Here is an 18,847-nt window from a genome sequence, read left to right on the forward strand (position 1 = left end):
CCCCGGCCTGCCCCCGGCCTGCCCCCGGCGCCGATGGCGGAGGCGGCGGTGCGCGGCCTGGCGCGGCTGCTGCGCGACGCCGGTGGGTGAGCGGCGGCCGCTGGGCTGCGGGCACCCCCCCCCCGGCGGGCGGAGGCGCTCACGGCCCGGTCCCCCCGCTCTCCTCCCGTTCCCGTCCCGTTGTCGCCCGCAGGGGACCTGGTCCTGGACGGCTCCAGCACGCTGACGCTGCTCGCCGGCACCCTGCAGCACCTCACGCGGCTCTTCGAGCAGCTCCTGGGCCCCCGCGACCAGAACCGCGGCTTCGTGGCCCTGCCCTCGCACCCCGCCGAGACGGCCGCCCTGCTCCAGGCGCAGTTCCTCTTCGACGTCCTGCAGAAGACCCGGTCCCTCAAGGTCCGTGCGGGCGGGGACGGCCGCCCTGGGTGCCCCTGGGCCCTGACACCCGGCCTGGTGCACGGGGCCGCAGCCTGGGGTGGTGGCACCCGGCTGCCTCACCTGGGGTCGGGGGGAGCAGCAGGGCTTAACGGCAGCCTGACCTTGGCAAGGTGGTGCTGGGAAGAGTCAGTGATTGTCACTGGAAACGCTTGAGCAGCTCAGTGTCAGGCGGCTGAGCATGGCCGAGTGCTCCCCAAGCGATGTCTGATCCCCACGAGGCTCCAGGCGGGGGTATTTGAGCAGAACGCCTTAGCCATCCTATCCTCCCGCTAACTGAGACGCTGTGTTCCTGAGTCTTACATGCTCGTGCCCGGGCAGAGGTTCTGGCTGGGCTGTTTCGCAGCATGGTAGGTTGCTCGTAAGGTGTCCTTGTTCATTTTAAGCAGGCTGAAATAGAAACATGGAGCGAGGGATCCTTCAGAGAACTTTCTGAAAGGTGGCATGTGTTATGAGGCTGCACGCGATTATACTTGGCACTGGGGCACCGCAAGAAGAGTAGAGACTAGAGATTTTCACTAGGGGTGAAATGGGCCTGAAAGGAGAAGGGGAATTACTTGCCCCCCTGTCCCACAGTGGTGCTCAGGAGGTGTTGTGGCTGGGCCTCCAAGTCTGTGGCACTGCATCCTGCAGTGGCTTTAAAAGTGTTTTCCACTAGAGACAACTACCTGAGTGTCACTGGGAGAGTTTTACAGCAATCCCCTGAGGCTGCAGATCAGAGTGGGGGCCCAGAGCTGTGCAGAAATACAAATCCTCTGACAGGACAAGGAGGGGAAGGATGTTGCAGTCAGGAGACTGTTGTGGTGAGTGCTTGTGTTAGCCAGATAACAGACTATTTCTGTAACAGGCCTAGAATGGAGGGGAAGCTGCTCGTTGTGGTGCAGGAACCGATTTGCTTGGGGAAACTAATAATTTGTATCTGCCTGCTCAAATTCTTAAGCCAGTGGAAAGTGAGAGGAGAGAAGGAGACAATTAAGTTGTCAAGACACAGAGCAAGGCTGGCGTCTGACATAAATGCTGTTAAAACTGACCATCAGAGCTTCCCAGAACAAGCTTCCCCTGCAAATGGCCCTGCTCAACATGCTGCATTAGTGCTGGCAGAAGCGGGGCAGTGATTCATCACTGCCGTGGCTGTGGAAGCGGTGAGGAGGCCTTGGGACGTCTGTTCTGCACCTGATGAGTCACTTCTGCGCGAATGTAGCTGGCAGAGATGGGCTCTCCGGTTGTACTCTGCAGTGGGAGCGTTACCTACTTCATCCCCGCTTTGTCTGAAATCCTGCTTGTGCAGTGTCCACAGAAGGCATAAGGAGCTGGGTTTAGTAAGCTCTGTGGTGTATGAACAGTCTTACCTTCCCTGTGGTGAAAGAGCCTGTGGCTGCCCTGGGAATTGCAGAGGGGAGGTTTGCAGCTACCTCAGCCTAATGTTCACTGTGTCTTGGAGACCAGCTCTATTTTCCGTTGTATCTGCTTGGGATTTGCCTTATTTGGCTTGTTCTGGTGAAACACATGTGCACACCTCCCACCAGTGTGCTAGTTCAGCTCAGCTGCTTGATAAACATAGCTCCAGCGGCTAGATTTGTCTTTATTTAGTTAGTGGTGGCTGATGAGGAACCTGGCTGTCAGATCTCCCTGTGACTCTGACAGTGGTGAAGCCACATGAGCAAAGGAGAAGAAATGGAGATGAATGGTCTGGCGGTCTTGTGCTAGCTAGCATGCTTTTCTGTTTGACCCTTATTGAACTGTGGGACTGTGAGAGTGCAGATGGCAGCCCGGAGAGCATTAGGTAATGTTAAATCACAGGCTCTGTTAGTTAACACCTGAGCTGGAGAAGGAGCCTGTTCATGGTGCTGCAGTTGGCACATCAGGGCAGCGCTACTGCTTCACAAACTGAGATTAATAAGAGCCTTCTTTTCTGATTCTTCTAGCTCATTCATGTTTCAAACTGTGTTTTGCAATCTACTGTGAAGATCTTCCCTTTCAAGTCCCTCCGGCATTTGGAAGTAAGTACAGGAGGCTGAACGGGCTCTGAGCCTTGCTGTTTGGCTGTCCTTTACTTAGTTTTGTGGTTGCAGGATGCCTGTACTCCTAAAAACTGTGTATGCTTTTGTGGCCTTCCTACAAGGCTAAGTCTGACTCCTGAAACACCTACTTGGGGTAAAGCTGGGTACAAACGATGGCTAAAGTTCTGGGGAGGGAGGCTCCAGGAGGGAAATGGGAGATGTCTTATAAAGTTGGGTCTGGGATGGCAGCTGCTCTTGCACTGTGATGTTTTGATATATGTTGTCCTTACTTTCTCATCGCTGCTGCAGTTGAGGTCTGTCCCTCCACACTGTCTACGGGGTCTACGATTTGTCTATTCTCAGCTGGAGTCTTTAACCTGTTGCAAATGTATCAGCACACTGGAGGTGAGTGTCTCTGCAGCCCGTGGGGAGCTCCGCAGGAGAGTGCCTCCCGTATCTTCCCTGCCTGAAGGGTTGGAGGACCAAGATAGGCCCTGTTACCCACCTTCTCAATCCACGTTCTGTATAGCTTTTTCTCCCTTCCCCATTCTGGGGTCTTACCCCTGGCTGAAATAAAGTTCAAGTATTCCCTGGTTAACTCTGTGCTCGGCAGTCTCCTCTTTAGCTGCTGTAGAATTTCGGGCTCCAGCCAATGTTCATATCTGCTAATCTCACTGTTCTCTGTGTTTACCCGTTTCTCCATTCAAAGTCACGCAGCTGATCAAGGTTTATTTAGTTGCACCTTAGCAATCGTAAATTAGAGCGGATTGTAGGGCAGAAATGCTGTGTCCCGGTGTCTTAGCTAGCATTTGTGCCCAGCAGGTCTCTGAGACGTGAAGCTCCAACCACGAAGAACCAATAGTGTGGGTTGTGTTAGCAGTGGGGCTCTGGGCTTCTGCCTGCTGGGAACAATGGCTGCTGACAGGGAGTGCCTTGAGAGATTCTTTTGCCTGCCAAAGCCTGAGTTGTTTGACCAGAACACTTGTCTTATTGCTGGGTGCTCTGATGGAGGTCTGGAAAAAGTTTTTGTTAGGATGAGTCTGTGCGGCTGAGTCTCTGTGCTTAGCTTTCAGAGTCTCCAACTTGTAACCATTAGGTTAACTATTGCCACTTGTGTGTAGGAAGCAGGAGCATCTCCTTTCTGCATATCTAGCCATGGAATTTCCACCACCTCCAAATACTTGGCAATGACTTCTGAGTCGCGGATCCATTCCAGGGGCTGTGAGGCACAGTATGCCGTCCTTGTTCTAGACTAGCTGTTCTCCTTTGTTCATCTGCTGTTACGGTAACAGCCGGTACTAACCAAGGAACCGCTCCTCGCCTCTTCCTAGGAAATCATTTCAGCATGTGGTGGAGATCTGAGCTGTGCTCTCCCGTGGTTGGAATTGCATACTGTCAACTTCAGCTACAACTCGATCACTGCCTTGGATGACTCACTGGTGAGCGGGGCATCCTTCCTGTGTGACTGGGTGGAAGCGAGGAGATGATCACGGCCAGAAATTGGCCACTGCTTGACTGATGCTGCTGGGTCTGGGTGGGAGGGAGCGAGCAGTGTTAATTTTGCTGGCCTCTCCCAGCAGGACAGGGTTTCCATGCTGCAGTGAAGACATTTGTAAGATCTGATCTTGTGTCTTTTCATCCTTCAGCAACTACTAAATGCTCTGAGAGTCTTGGATTTGAGTCATAACAAGGTCCAGGACTGTGAGCACTATTTAACGGTGAGTGTCTGGGGCTGAGCACCAGTTTCATTGTAGGGAGAGGACACTGCTGAAGTGCTGCGATCATTGACCTGATAAGTCAGTGTGAGCCTGCTAAGCGAAGTATAACGCAGGAGATTGGAGACATGGTCCGACAGGCGTGTGATTTAGAGCCAGTGCTTGCAGCCCTGAAACTGTTCCCCTGTACGTGCAGCTCCTGTCGGGTGAGGCAGGGAAGGCAGTGTACCTCATCGCTCCGAGACAGGCACCTTTGCTGTGTGCATCGCTGTGCGTATCACTTGGCTGCTGTTCAGCATGGGTGATGCTTTGCCATGTAATCTGTGCAGCAGGTGAGAATTAGGTAGCCAGGCACACAGGGCTGTTGAGATTTGTTGTTTGGTTTATCCAGGGAGCCACTAGCATTTCTTTCTTGCTCTTAGAAATCTCCTGTCAGTTAATTTAGAGAGCTGGTAATCCATCACAGTGATATGTGGGTCTGTGGGGAAAAGCACTGAAATCTAGACTCTGCTGGGCTGGATATGCTTCTTTTAAGAGAAGCTGTGAAACAGCTTTTCACAGAGTTGGTAAGGCTCACAATACGTAATTCACTATTGTCTTTCCAAAAGTAGGAAAGGGCTTCTTTTGGTAGCAAGTTCAGCTTTTCACCTGAGGCAGGGTATCCAGTCCCTCTCTATGCTCCATTAAAATTGTTTGGGTAGGGAAAAGCTGCTCCTAGCAAACTTTTAAAGCACTTAGATTGTGCTGAGCACCTCTAGACATACCACTCCAAATGTGAACACTGAAGTCTTGATGCAGAAGTAGTCTTAAGAAAATCAATTTTTAAGTGGCCTTGGTGGGATGGAGAGAACAGCAGGGACTAGTGTTCTGTCTTGAGTTCAGGATCAGGCTTTGAGCTAAGGTCTCAATTGATCCAGTGCTGCTTTTCTCTCTAAACAGACCCTCACAGAACTTGAGTACCTCAATCTGGCTTATAACTTCCTGTCCAAAGTGCCAAACCTTGGCATCTTCAGCCGATCCAAGCTGGTGACTCTGATCTTGCGCAACAACGAACTTGACAGTATTAATGGTGAGCAAGCAGTGGAGCAGCACTTGAACCTGACACCTTTCTCTTCCTCAAGGAGGAGCATAACTTGAAATCTTGGGCACAGCTATTTTATAAGGGTTCAGTTCTGGGGGAGAGGGGCAGGAGGAAGCTTCCTAAGTCATATCTTCTATTACGCTGATGGCTTCTTGCTTTGTTTGCAGGGGTTGAACAGCTGGTGAATCTGCAGCACCTGGACGTGGCCTATAACCTGCTGCTGGAACATGCCCAGTTGGCACCATTGTCCACTCTGCACTATTTAAAAAAAGTAAGCACAAAACCTGGTGAGTTGGTAGATTGGAGATGTTGTGGTCTGCAAGGGGGCAAAGTAGAGACTGTGTGGTAAGAAGAGAGTTTTGGAAGATAAATTCAAATCTTGAGGATTTAATTTTAACAAGGAAAGCTGATGGGGAACCTTGGAAAGACGTGCATTTTAGTCTTTTTCTCTGACTCCTGCTTCTTTTTCTGTATACTTATTCCCACATCCTTTTTTCCCCCCTTTCCAATTTTAACACCACCAAGTTCAGTAAGGATCCTCTCCTAAGGCTTTTGTGGATTTGTAGTATTTGGAGAAGTCTGAAGGAGGATAACTACAGTCACTGGAATGTCTGTGAAGGAAAATAGCCTACAAAGGATTGTTCTCCCAAGGCTTCATGGAGTCAGTCCTGAAGAGGCTCGTGATGATTTAGGGGCTTGAGTAGAAAATACTTCAATTTCATTCTGCATTTGCAGAACAAATTTCAGGAAGCGTTGTGAAAATTTAGTCCTCTCCTGGGTTGATCAGCATTCTGCTACTAAGAAATTTCCTGAGGCAGAGAGAAATCCTGGAGCCTCCAGGGAGATTAAATCAAGGTAGAGAGTGTTTCTTTCTAATAACTATTTCTCTATTTCCTCCATCCAGCTGCACCTGGAGGGAAACCCATTATGGTTCCATCAAAACCACCGGTCTGCAGCCCTTGTACATTTGTCTCCCAGAGCAGCTTCCTCCCATGTGAGTATCAGCCACGTGCCTTCTGCCAGTGCTTGCTGAAGGTGTAGGGTATTCTGGTGCTCGTGGGCAAATGAGTGGAAAGCATCTTGTAAACCTGAAAACCAATTTCAGTGGTTCTGTGGTGTGTGGGTTTTGTTTTGTTTTGTATTAGATAGGGCAACTCCAATAACCTTGAATTTTTTGTGCAGTGTGCTGGCCAAGGCAAGCACAGTTGAATATCGATCTCAAATTTGCAAGACCTCAAATCTTAATATTTCTTCCCTGTCTACTTCATCAGTTTTGCTGAAGTTCCCAAAACTTTCCTCTGTTCTGCCAGAAAGTAACTATGTAGCTGGACTTTGCAAAACGAAACTCACCATCTCAGCCTACCTTGCCTAGTAACATACTCTGACAGCCATGACCACCTCTTTCTTTCCCCACATTCCTCTGCTCTCAGTTAGGTGTCATCACTGTTTCCTTTGTGCTCTGGTGCTTAAGTCAATTCTTGGTAATCTGATTTTAAATAAAGAAGCCAGCAAAGACAGTGTTCTGGCAATTCAGCAAAGTAAATTGGCTTGCTAAGGGGTCAGAGGTGTTCCAGAGCAGGTCTGCCGTTCATGTTAGCAGCAAATTGCTAGATTTGTTGTCATCAAACTGCAAATTGGAACAAGGTTTCGCTGAGCTCCAGTTACTGGAAGCTAGGTAGACTCAAATTAGAAGTAGGGTACCAACTTTGAGGAGGAAGTGAGTAGCTGCCAAAACAATTTGAGATCTTACAGAAGAGTCTATCAGATCTCTTCTGCAAACCTTCTTGGATACGTTTCTGGGACTTAAAAGGTCTGTAAACAGGAAAACCACAAGAGTCCCTTCTGGCCTTAAATGCTCTTAGGTAACTACAGGTAAAGGCCCGATGGATAGGCGGGAACAGGGCTGTTTCTGGAAGTCTTTGCAGTTTTGTGCCAAGGATCCCAACCCCACGATAACCTGAAGGGAAATAGTCAGTAGATGTGCTGAATACGTGCCAGCCAAGTGGAATCTGACTGCAAATGGGTCTCTAATTACAGTTCCTCTTGGATGGAGAACCACTCTCTTCCTCAGACCTAATGGTAAGTACAATAGCTGTAAACTGATCTTGCTGGCTTTGGGAGTGGGAAGTCTGACAGGTTTTTGCATCCTCATGTGTCCCATAAAATCTGTATTGGCTGCCTTTTCCCTATGAAGCAGTTCATTTTGTCTCAGTCTGTGCCGATTCCTAGTAATTGCTGGGACCGGTCGGTGTAACTTATTCTGTCCTAAGTACCCTTGCTGAACTTGGAGCCTTGCCAGTTTCCCTTTCATGTACTATCTGGCACTTGACACTTGAATTACATTTTAGCAAAACAAATGTTTTTCAACATCCCATCTGCTGTTTTTAAGGGACACAGAGAGTGAGTTAAATTGGAGCAGCCATGATAAACAGTCCAATCAACCGGGTAGGATCTGTTGGCACTGCTTCTACTGAGATGGTGGAAGTTTGGGGTGAGAGGCAGGGGAATTGTTAGCCTGAATTGTGGCCTGGCTACTTTGTCTCCCCTTCACACTCAGTAGACAGCTTTCTCTTCTTTTGGATTTAGCACCTTCCAAAACTTGTGCAAAGTGTGTCACAGTCCATCCACACATCTACCTCAGAGAGGACCGTGCTGGACCGCAGTGCTCTGGACAGTTCCTGTGCTGCAGACTTCAGTGACAGCCAGTCCCCAGCAGAAAATGTGGCTGTCAGGCTCCCTCGGAAGAAGTGCAAGGTCTGGGACTGAGACAGCTTCTTAACCATGTAGCTGGCATGTTGGGTGAAGGGGCTGCAACAGCATGAAGGCCCCACCCTGGGGGATGTGGTCTTGTACTGAGTCTCTACACTGCTCTATGTTAGGAAGGGGCTCAGTTTAAAGTCAGTCTTGATGTACTGTAACAAATGTTTTGTGGTGTGCTTCTGAGCTGTAACAGCCATGAGTCCTTGGCTTGTCAGAGGAGGCTGTGATGAGATGCCGTTTTGGTTGTTGTGCTGCCTCCCAACTATTCTTATCCTGTTTGTTCCAGGGAAAAGTCAAAGTGCGCAGAGCGAGCATTTCAGAGCCCAGTGACACGGAACACGAGTCCCAGACTTTACCTCTCTCTGCTGGTGAGGCTTGTCTTCTTTCTCAGAAACACAGCGGCTGAACTGCCTGCAGTCAGAGGAGTGCTCTGGCGTGGTGACTATTTTCATACTTTCAAGTTTTCTCTCTGCAGGCCTGGTTTTACAGCATCAGAAAGAGATGGAACGCATGGACAGCTTCAGAGATCGCTTTGGTGTTGACTGGCTGCAGTACAAGAGACTGGAGGAGCATGACCAACTACCTGTCATCTGCCGGAGCCGTTCTGCGGATGAGATCTCAGGCAGACCTGCAGCAATAGACTTGCAGAGTGAGAACATTGAACCAGAGCAAGTAAAACCCCAAGTATCCCCAAAAGAATCTTCTCCTGCTGTGGATGATACTCGGAAGGAGGAAGACCTTGAAGTGGATGAGCATGTGGGAGGAGAGCTGAGAGGAAAAGAGGAGGCAGATGAGCTAATGCTGGGGGAAGAAGATGATGAGAAGCCAGAAGGTAAATGGGTCTTTTCACTGCTTTGTGTGAGGGCTTGGGTGGTGGTAGAATAGGTGGGTTGAATGTGGCATCCCTGAAGCTTTATCATACTGCCCAGCAATGTGGGACTTGCAAAGGTTTTGTTCAGGCAGGCCTGAAGGCCTGCTGTGTGTATTGACTTGTGCTGTGTCTTGTTTGGCAGTGGACCTTTGCCAGCCAGTGCTGGTGAGCCAAATAGAAGGTGAAGGGGACCCAGAGTCAGACTGGATCTTCCTGCGGGTCACAGCTAGGCATGTGATTGAGGTGGAGCTGAAGGCTGCCAGAGTCCTCCACAAGCTGGAGCTGAAATGCCTGCAGAAGATAGAGACCTCTGAGATGAACTGGAAGAGGATGGTGAGTCATGTCTCTGCATGAGCCTTAGGCTTCTTACTCCCTGTATGGGTCAACATTCTGGATTTTAACTTCTGTTAGAGTACCCTGCAGGTATTTTCCTAATGCCTGCAAAGCTTGATTGATCGTCTGTTCCACCCTATGCATAAGTATCTAAGAGCATCAGCATTGCTTAGAGTATTTGTGATAATGCAGCAGAAATCAGCACCAGTTCTGGTCCAAAGCTGGGGTTAAAAAGACTTGTCCCAGTGACAGGAATAAGAGACTTCTCGAGGGGAGCCTAAATCAAATGAAGGAGGATTCTTTCCTATCCATTCCTTACCAGGATATCTTCCTGGCCTTGCAGAGCTATTTGTGGATCACACTTTTTCTTGGACAGCGCAGCACTGTGTCTAATGTGACATTTGGAAAGCTACTGTCAGCTCAGTGGGCAGCTCTCCATCCATGCTAGATGTGTGTTTTATTGCTAGCAGCCCTATTATGCTTTTGTGGCCTTTTAGAAAGGGAGTGTAGAAATCTCTCTCACAGTAGGATTTTAAGAATATTAAATATGTGCATGAACTTGATCACAGGCTTCTCTAATGCTGTTCCCCAAAAGCTCAAACTTTTTTTTTTTTCTTCCTACCCTTGTACCTCTTGAATATTTCTGGCTTGATTTGAGATACTTCATTCTGGGCCTTGTAATTTACTGTTGTACCTAGCACATAGGAACTTTTTTTTCCCCACTTTTTACCAAATGCTATCAGGGCCTTTCTGGGAGGACTGTTCCAGGCTCACTAAATTAAGTACTTGTATGTCCATGTTTCCAACGCTTGCAAACAAATATAGTCTGGATGCCACGCCATCTTTCTGGAATTGGTGTTTTCTGTCTCCTGCAGGACCTGGAGCGAGTTTTCCCTGTCCTCACGTTGCACTTTAGCTACATTCGCAAGGACCGGCAGAAGCGCAAATACGTGGTGCTGGATGACTGCCCAGAGCAGTGTCTGCAGGTTGGAGGGGCTGGGAGGAAGCATGCAGAGGTGGACAGTTTTTTCTGGAAGATGGTGGATTCTGTCTGCCAGCACAGAGCCTTCATTCTTAGGGCACACGTACATCTACTGTCCTGTAGCTATCTAGGTAGCCCATGTCTTGCTTGTAAGCTCAGGATCTCTTTCTGCACAGATGACCTGTGGGGGGCCCTGTGAGCATGGCCATGAGCAGTGGATCTCCTGGAGCGTAAAGGGTGCTCTCAAGGAGAAAACCTTGCAGTTTTCTCCCACTGGGAATAGGGCTGCTGAATTCTAGTAGTCAAGTTATGTTGCATGTCTACAACAAGGAAGGACAGTTGTACATGCCTGCTAACACTCTTTTTCCCTGTCTTGCCACTTCTAGTGTGTGCTTGAAGTGTTGTCCCCAGCTGTGGAGGAGAATCGGCAAAATCAGGACCAGGAGAAAGCATCCTTGAGGCTCCAGTGCCTGAAATGCAAGCATGAGTTTTTGCAGTCCCTGGCTCCCTGGCAGCAAGGTCCTTATCCTGCACAAGTTGGAAACACCGAAAGCCTGGAGACCCTAGTTGCCTCAAATCAAGGTAGGATGTAGTCCCTGGAAAAAGGGTACTTCCTAGTGCCTGAGCAGACTACCAAAATGGCAGCTGTGGTGCAGAGCATAGGACATACAGGGGAAGGTGATGCCTTGGTTGTGCTGGAATTACAGTCTGTGTGGAATGTACTCTGTTGATCCACTTGGACTGGGCTAGAGAAGAGCCTGCCTTCTTCACGAGCAGGAATAAGTCACTGTTTTACTGTTAAGCAAGTGCCACCCCTGTTGTGGACTGCTTTGGGTCTAGAGGAACGTTAGGGGTGCTGGAAACTGCCAAGTGGTCTGCAGAAGTCTGGAAAAGGCCTTAAGGGTCATGTCGTGTCTCATCCTATTGAATCCATGGCCAGTTCTGGCACGGAGTCTAATTTGTTCTAAAACACCTTTGCTAATGGAGGCTTTTGGTGAATCTGCTCCAGTATTTCAGATAAAACCTTGGCTGTTAGGTATAAGAAAAACAACCACAACCTAAGTCTTCCTAGCTATAATCTTGAGCTTGCTCTTGCTTCCCTTGTGGGGAGTGATTTATTTCTCTTTTGTACTGGAGGGCTGTTCTCCCTCCACAGCTAGTCCTGTGTTCTGTCCACTAGACTAAATAAGCTCAACTCCCCTGATAATTTGCTTGTCACTCATATCTCGTACAATCCAGTTATTCTTGCTGGTCTCCTCTGTACTCTTCCCCACTTGTCCACATTTTTCTTTGGGTGTCTGAAATTAGATGTGGTATTTTGGCTGAGGCATTGCTAGTGCTGAATAAGCATCTTCTGATGGCTGAGTTTTTCAAAGCTCAGGTTTTATTTGAAGTGTCAGGGGAGTGTTAGCTCAGAAGATGCTTCTGGTATGTGGCAGTATCCTGGGATTGGAGAACTCTGCAATGAGGGCAGAGGTGCTGTCCTGGCTGCAGCACTTTCCTTCATCCTGGGACGCTTTCTTCTTCCCCCTGAGCTAGTGGGAGTTCCAGGATCCAGCCCAGAGTGTGGTGTGGGTGAAGTGAGCTTCAGGAACTGGGGTCAGGAGGGATGAGGACAGCTGGAGAACGGACACAGTGGGCTTGTAGGTCAGCTGGCTGAGGATGAACCAATTTGGGATGGAGGTGCCTAAGAATGTTTGGATTAACTGAGTGTGAGATGGTGCTTCAAAGGCAATGTGAGCATTTGTGGACGTGAAGTGGAAGAACGAGATGAGTCAAAGAACTGATGTAGTTTCAGTTGCAGCTACAGTCACCCTGGTCACCCTAGTTCCGAACGTGGCTGTTTTGGGTGGGTGTTGACACTGATCTAGAATTTCTCATTGATTTGCCAAGGGGAGGTGAGTCAGATACAGGTTCTGAACTGAGCTGCTCAACAAGCCTCTCAGGGCACGCTATACCTAACTAGCATCTGCTTTGAAAGGGATTGCTTGTGGTTTGCAGGCGTTAGGGGAAAGTAAAATCTTGTTGCATGAGAGCTATTCTGTTATTTTCTGTATCCCTTATGAAATCTTCCACAGGTGCTGCAGCAGCTGGTGAGCCCATCGCCTGTCCCAGTTGTTCCAGTGACCATGTGGTCATCCTGCCTTCAGAGGTATGCTCCAGCACGCCCCTGCCGCCTAGCCGTGATGGCACAAGCGAGGACCTGTCAGACTCCCTCCTGGAAGGAGGTAGCCAGCAGGAGGGCCCGGAGGAAGCACCAGCTCTGGCCTGTGAGAGTGGGAAGTTCTACATCGGTGGGGAGGACAGCTCGGAGGTGGATACCAGCAACAGCACCAGGACCCCGGAGCTGAGTGGCGAGCATGACGGCACTCTCCATTCCAGTTCCCGCAGTTTGGATGGCATCTGTGGGAATAAGGAGCTGGGAACAAAGAGCCAGCACTTGTCCCTCAGCCACACAGATACCAACGGGGGCGGCATGATGGGGAGCTACCATTACAGCGTTTCTCGTGGGCCCACTCCTTCCCAGCTCTCTTTGAACTCCGAGTCAGAGGAAACGTGGAACCTCAGTCCCCGTGAGTATGTCAGAGCTGTGTGGGGTTTAGGGGTGTTGAGCTCTGTTACTGGTGCTTGCAGGTTGCACTGCCTCCTGCTTCATGTGGAAGGAGATTGTCAAACATGAGCAGCAGTGACTGGTTCTTGTGAGCAGGGTGCTTCATGCCCCTCTCTGTTCAACTCTCATGCCTGAAGGTAGGGAAAACTGAGTCAGCTCCTAATCCTGAGTATTGCTCAGACTTTGAGTAATTGGATCTTGCTGCGGGAGCTGCACTGCTCAGTTACCAGTGCACTGGGGTTCCTGTGGCACTAGTAAGCTGCCAGCTGGAGCATCACCTTTGGATAACTGTTTCCCTGATTCTAGGTTCTGGCTTAAGTGTGGTGTGAGGCTAGCATGTTTATAGGAAGCTCTGGTCAGTGGTTTTACAGACACTTGTGTTCTTCCCAGTGGGTTTTGTGAGCTCAGATGACAAAGCTTGTCCAAAAGAAGAGACTGTGTGCTGGCGGTGTGAGGCCTATTGTGCAAGGCAGCAGTTAACGGGAGGTCTGTGCATGCTTTTTATGAAAGGCCTTGGATTTCTGTTGTGGCAGAGACTGCTTTTGCTTGGGTACTAGCATGAAAAGCCTTTTACGCCTGAAACGGCAAATGTCAGTGTTGGGATCCCCTCATGTTTCAGTATTGAGACCTGTGGCCTGGGAAGCACTAGTTCTGGCCCCTTGTATTGAGGAGAGACTCGATAGAGGGGGTGATGCTGCTGACCTAGTGCCAGTCCGCACGCTTTGGCCAGCTTCTGATCAGTGGGAAGAGTGCTGATCCCACCCTTTGCTCTCCTCAGCTGCAAACGGCGTCCTGAACACAAGGGACTTCCGTTCCGTGGATCACCGCCTGAAGCTGTACCTGGACATGGAGGTTTTTGAGGAGAACGACGAGGAGTTCCAGTGCTTCCTCAAGGTGAGCTCCTGCAGCACCGCTCCTACAGCCCTGCTCCTTGGCTGTCCTCGCCACCCCTGCTCAGGGGTGGCATCTGGAGACTGAAGTCTGAAGGGAGCTGCAGCATGTCTGGGTCAGTCTTGTCTCTGGGTGGGCAGGCAAGGAGCAGGCCAGTGCTGTGACTTGCCTTCTCGGTGCTCTAGGTGGCCATGGTGAAGTTTGGCCGGCAAGGAGAGTTCCTCTCAATCCTGGTTGCCTCTGACCTCAAGATCTATGTGCTGGAAGTCACTGGGGTTATCAGGTGAGGAGAGTGGTGGCAGTGAGACCCTGCAGCAAGGCTATGAGCACTGGGTAGTGCCTTTGCTAGCCGTACCCTGGAGGTGTGGTGACATGCAAAGGCTCTGCTGGTTAAACCCCCCTGCCGCAGTCCAAAGCGGGAGAGGAGATGGGGCAGCCTGCTGCAGCTGAGGGCTGTGCTCTGTGATTAGGGGACAACCTGCGGAGTGGCTGAAGAAGAATGACTCTCACTACCTGTCCGATGTTTCCCATCTGGAAGTGGGACTCTGCCACCAGAGCCTTCGAATGGAGTTTGAGAACCCCAAAGCCTCCTACAACCTGCTGATCCGGAACCAAAGCTGCTGTGACCAGTTTCTGCAGACATTGACATGTAAGAGTAGGGCTGTAGCAGAGGGGAGGGTGAGGATTTTCTCTAGGAGAACTACCAGGAGATCTGTAGCTGGGTGTACATGGCAAATTCATTTCTTACCAGCTCAGAAAATAGTTGGGGGAGAACCCCACTGGCATCATACCTTCCAATATCTCTCTTATAGACTTGGAGAACTGTCCTGAACTGTTATGTACTGCCTGTGGGCTTGCAATAAGTCATCTACCTTCTACCCCTCTGTAGATCTCATACAAGAATTGCCCGCCAAGCACAGCAATAAGGTGAAGGAAATCCCCACTGTGGAAATGAATCCACAGCATTGGCTATGGTAAGAGCAGCCTCTGAGGTGGGGGTTTGGATGGAAAGGGGCGCTTGTCCAGGGAAGTGCAGTGCTCAGAACAGGGCAGCAGGAGGCACCGCCTGAGTGGCAGCCAGGCCTGTGAGGTAGGTTCATGGCAGCTGGCTCAGGTGCCTGCTGCACAGGGGGTGCAGCTCCAGCTCTCGTGGAGGAACCTGAGCAGAACACAAGGGAAGGTTGCAAAGGGGGAGCCACAGGGCTGCCTCCCCTTTTGTGGGGAGCATTTGGTTCCTAGTTAGCGAGGTGGTGGGCAGAGAAAATAGCAGGAGAGAGAGGTATTTTGGAAAAACTGTAAGAGATGGGTCCCTCGCTTCCTCAAGTGGATAGCAAAAAGTAACTAGCTTACAAAAAGCCTAGACTGGGAACAGCATGCTTCCTTGAGTGGCCCACTGTTGTATCTCTTCCAGGCCTCTGCTGGATGCCAAGACCACAGGTTCTGCAGCTGCAGATGGCACTTGTTTCTTCTACCTGCTGGCCTACCTGATTCAAGGTACAGGAGATCTCTGTGGCCAGATTTCTCACACTCTTTGCTCTCTGCTTACATGCTCGTGTTCGTAGTGTAGAGTGTGTGGGAACGTGGCTGGGCCATGGCCCCATCAGTGAGATGGGGCAGGGCCATGGGTAAGGGTTTTTTAGTGTTGTGATGTAGGACAGAGTCTCACAGCCCTTTTCTACGTTGAAATCCAAACTGTGGGGAGCATTTTGTCTCGAATGCCAGGTTTGGTGAAAACTCAGAACAGCTTCTGAGAAGCTGGAAGTGATTCAAGGGCTGTGTTATTGCCATGAGCTTGAGGGGTCACACACAGCTGGTTAGTGCGTGGGAGCTGAAAGGATCCCTGTTTAGGGAGAACGGAAGCAGGTGTCCGAACCCTTAGCCAGCAGGACAAGAAGAGCCTGCTGGAGTCCACTAAGTTCTGTGCCAGGTTTTGCTGAGGTCCAAATGTGGTATCTGAGGGTGGGAGGGAGAACTTAAAGTACGTTTTTCTCCTTTTTTAGAGTACAGTACCCAGAACCGGACACAGTTCCAGCTGAGGCCTCGCTGCCAAGTAGACAGGACTAATTAAACATGCCATCTCTGATATTCCTGCTAATTCCCAAGAGTGAGATGTGACAAGAAAAACAACATGTTGCTGTAGCAGCTTGTGATCCCTGTGACCTCAGCTAGTGGTTCCCTCCTTCTGTGCTTCTGACTTATTCTCAAGTTCTAGTGCTTTTTATTTGCATCCACTGAAGTCAGCTGGATGATATTTATGCTCTCTCTAGTTTATCAAAACTCTCCTGCTTTCTGCTGTACTTACTACTGAGATGGAACACATCTTAAACTGTATGCTGTGTTCCATCCATCAGATCTGCAGCCAGGCAAAGCAAGGCCAAAAAAAAATGGCCTTTTAGCTGGAACTGCTGACTTAAATAAGGAATAGTGGTGTTGTTTATGAGGTCAAAGGACTTGAGTTTCTTTCCTGCCTCACATGACGATATTGCTTAGAAAAAGCTGGCTGGGTGATGGTTTTTCATATACATTCTCCAGGAATGAGCTTGATCAAGCCCAGGTACATCTATCTACTACCCTGCTCTCTGCCTTTAGTCCAGAAGCTGCATTAAGCTGTTCACCCAGTTACTGTTGCTGGAAAGGGTTTCCCCAGGGAAGGAATGGAAAGCAAAGCTCGTTCTATGGTGACTCAGGCTCCGAGCAAAGCCTCTCATATTCCCTTGTATCCTTTTAGGGGCATCTGCTTTCCCTGTGACCCTGCTGAGCACCCGAAGCATGTTGTTTCTGCTGGAGGAGAATCACCAGTGGCAGGTGCAGCCTCCCTTGGATGCAGATCGTGAGACAGAAATGCCTTCCAGGAGCAATATCCACTTGAAGGAGAAGCAGCCGATCAGCAGCATTAGCAATGTCATAACCTATCGCCTGTGTCCTTGCGACATCAAGCTGATGCTTTATGATGAGGTAACCAAAAGGAGGTCATGGGGCACATGAGACGTTGGGGGCTGGGTTGTGCTCAGATCCTGTTCCTGCCAAGAGCATGTTGGGGCTGTCATCTCCCATCCTCACCCAGGGCCTTGCACCGCAGAGGCAGGGGAGCGCAGAGAGTTGCTGCTGTGCAAAAGTGATGCAGGGATGCTTTCACAGCTGGCAGCAGAGGGAGGGGAGGATATCACTTAGAAAAAACGGGGAAGAGCTGGCTGTGGCACTGGGGAGTGGCAGCTCGGGGCTGATCAGTGTCTTTGAGGCTGGGCCCTGCTCATCCACCTCTGTCTCTTTCCTCCTTTCCAGGTGCTGAAGGTGGAGAGCACATGGCACATCCGCACAGAGTGCCCTGAGCTCCTGGTAGAGCTGGTGGAGTGGATCCGCGGGCCCTGGGAGGAGATGTTCTCTATCGAGCTACGGAGGGCTGTGTATGAGGGCCTGGAGTGAGCCTGCCCGCTGTAGGCGGGCGGGACTTGGAGCCAGAAGTGCTGCTGTGCTGGCAGTGGTGCACAAATGTCTCCCCTCCCATCTGACCTTGCTGTCCTGTGGCCTCTGCCTTCTAATGTACTCTTGCCCCTGGCCCTTTCTGGTGAGGAGGAGGTGAGCACATGATGGTCCAGACTTTGTACAGTCACTCGCTGGCACTGGGCTGGCCGTGGAAGGAGGTGGTGGAGGGTGTTCCTTGTAACACTGTGTAAGCTACAGGGTTTTAACTTGGTGGTGTCCGCTAGTTTCCTTCGGGATAGTACAAAATGTGACTGAAGGAAGAAAGGAGCTGAGCCAGAGCATGTTAGGTGGTACTCAGGCAATCAGCAGGCCAGAGGCAGTTGGACACTGCCGTCTTTCCAGCCGGTGTATTTGCTGCCTTCCTAAGCTGTCTCGGAACAGCTGCCTTTATCTGCTGCTAATATTATATTTCTTTTTCTTTCTCCCCCTTCTCTCTTATCCACAGCTTCCCTAAAGCTGCCTGCTTCAATCAGGAGCCTAGTTGCACAAAGGGTTAAGGCATATTGTACTGATAACCCCACAGAGAGCCCACACCTGCGTGGCAGGGCATGGCTCAGTCTGCTGCTGTAGTCCTTCACTGTCACGGGGGAGGGAGGAGCCCTGCAGCTCGTAGCACAAAGTCGTGTTGCTCATCGCATAGGGGTCAGGACCCTCGTGGGCACTGGCAGGTAAAAGTGAGGCTTAGGCTTTTCTGAGCAGTCCAAAAGCAAGAGTCTATTTTAACACGAGTTTTACTTTTTTCTATTGTAATAAAAGCTTATATTTATTGAATTACCATGGTTTTTTTTTGTCTCGCTGCCTTGTCTCACTATAAGGTCCTTGTAAGGTCTTGCATGCTAGCTTCACAGCAGCCTCAAGCAGTCCCCAAGATCCCACAGGGTGTGAGCCATTCCCCCCATCCTCTTTAGGGTGGTTATTACCTTTGGGCTCCCAGCCCCAGCAAGTTGTTTACTGGCTGTACCAAATCTCAGAGGCATGCCTCTTGCAGGAGCTGTTGCTGCCATGGCCTTGGAGGTGTCAATACCTGCCCCTGCAGCACTCCAAGTCCTCTGGTCGTGCATCATCATCTACTTCCAGGAGTCAGTTCTGGTGCTGGCCAAGGGACAAGGCTGCAGCCAACCCAGCTATACCATCCTCAGAGCCTTAGGGGAGGGGGAAGTTTGGTTTCCATACTTTGTAGTGGTCTAAGGGCTACCTCACAGCGCACTGCTGGGCGCTTTCTTGGAATCTCCTTATTATTAGGCTTTCTCCTGTCACTTTGAGAAACAGTGAAGTTGCTGAAGGCCCACAGTGGCCAATATTTTCATCTAGCCTTCTATAGACTGGGTTGACAAGATCTATGCTGTCTTGAGGCAGATGTCACAACGCGTTCCGTTTTGTCCCCGCTTCCTAAATGGGCATATGGCTGCTGCTCTCCGTTCCTCTGGAGTGATCTCAGGCTGGGAAGCAGAGTGAGCTCAGTGAAAGCACTGCCAGCACCTAGCGCTTTGTCTGGGGCAAGGAGTCTCAGAGCTGAGCCAGTAAAGACCAGTAAGATTTTTCTGCCTTCATCTTTCCATTTAAGGACTTGCGTAAGTACAGTCTTCCCCTTCCATAATTGCGTTTTTCATAAAGGGCAAGAGTCAAAATTGGAGTTACTGGACCAGCTTGTTGACGTCTCCTCTGTGCCAGCTGATCTCCTGACA

The 18,847-nt window shown here is 50.2% G+C and overlaps 1 protein-coding gene across 1 annotated transcript; it reads left to right on the forward strand.

Annotated features, from left to right (window-relative positions):
• Positions 1–6: 6 nt before the first annotated feature.
• Positions 7–17,933, forward strand: STK11IP (serine/threonine kinase 11 interacting protein). Its single transcript, XM_035331188.1, has 24 exons — positions 7–82; positions 194–396; positions 2,361–2,435; positions 2,745–2,840; positions 3,767–3,874; positions 4,082–4,153; positions 5,090–5,219; positions 5,399–5,502; positions 6,136–6,225; positions 7,269–7,310; positions 7,818–7,985; positions 8,278–8,359; positions 8,467–8,823; positions 9,005–9,195; positions 10,071–10,181; positions 10,564–10,759; positions 12,256–12,750; positions 13,567–13,682; positions 13,865–13,962; positions 14,150–14,328; positions 14,569–14,653; positions 15,091–15,173; positions 16,408–16,634; positions 16,962–17,933. Exons 1-24 carry the CDS (start codon positions 34–36, stop codon positions 17,100–17,102), a joined length of 3,498 nt encoding a protein of 1,165 aa, XP_035187079.1. The 5' UTR covers positions 7–33; the 3' UTR covers positions 17,103–17,933.
• Positions 17,934–18,847: the final 914 nt, after the last annotated feature.

Source organism: Oxyura jamaicensis, chromosome 7 (genome assembly GCF_011077185.1).
Source record: "Oxyura jamaicensis isolate SHBP4307 breed ruddy duck chromosome 7, BPBGC_Ojam_1.0, whole genome shotgun sequence".
NCBI classification, from domain to species: domain Eukaryota; kingdom Metazoa; phylum Chordata; class Aves; order Anseriformes; family Anatidae; genus Oxyura; species Oxyura jamaicensis.

Bases quoted from the DNA above. Each gene is read 5' to 3' on its own strand.
- STK11IP (XM_035331188.1), top strand. From the start codon at position 34: ATGGCGGAGGCGGCGGTGCGCGGCCTGGCGCGGCTGCTGCGCGACGCC. The intron at 14,329-14,568 runs GTAAGAGTAGGG...ACCCCTCTGTAG, and splicing joins GTTTCTGCAGACATTGACAT to ATCTCATACAAGAATTGCCC. The intron at 15,174-16,407 runs GTACAGGAGATC...GTATCCTTTTAG, and splicing joins GCTGGCCTACCTGATTCAAG to GGGCATCTGCTTTCCCTGTG.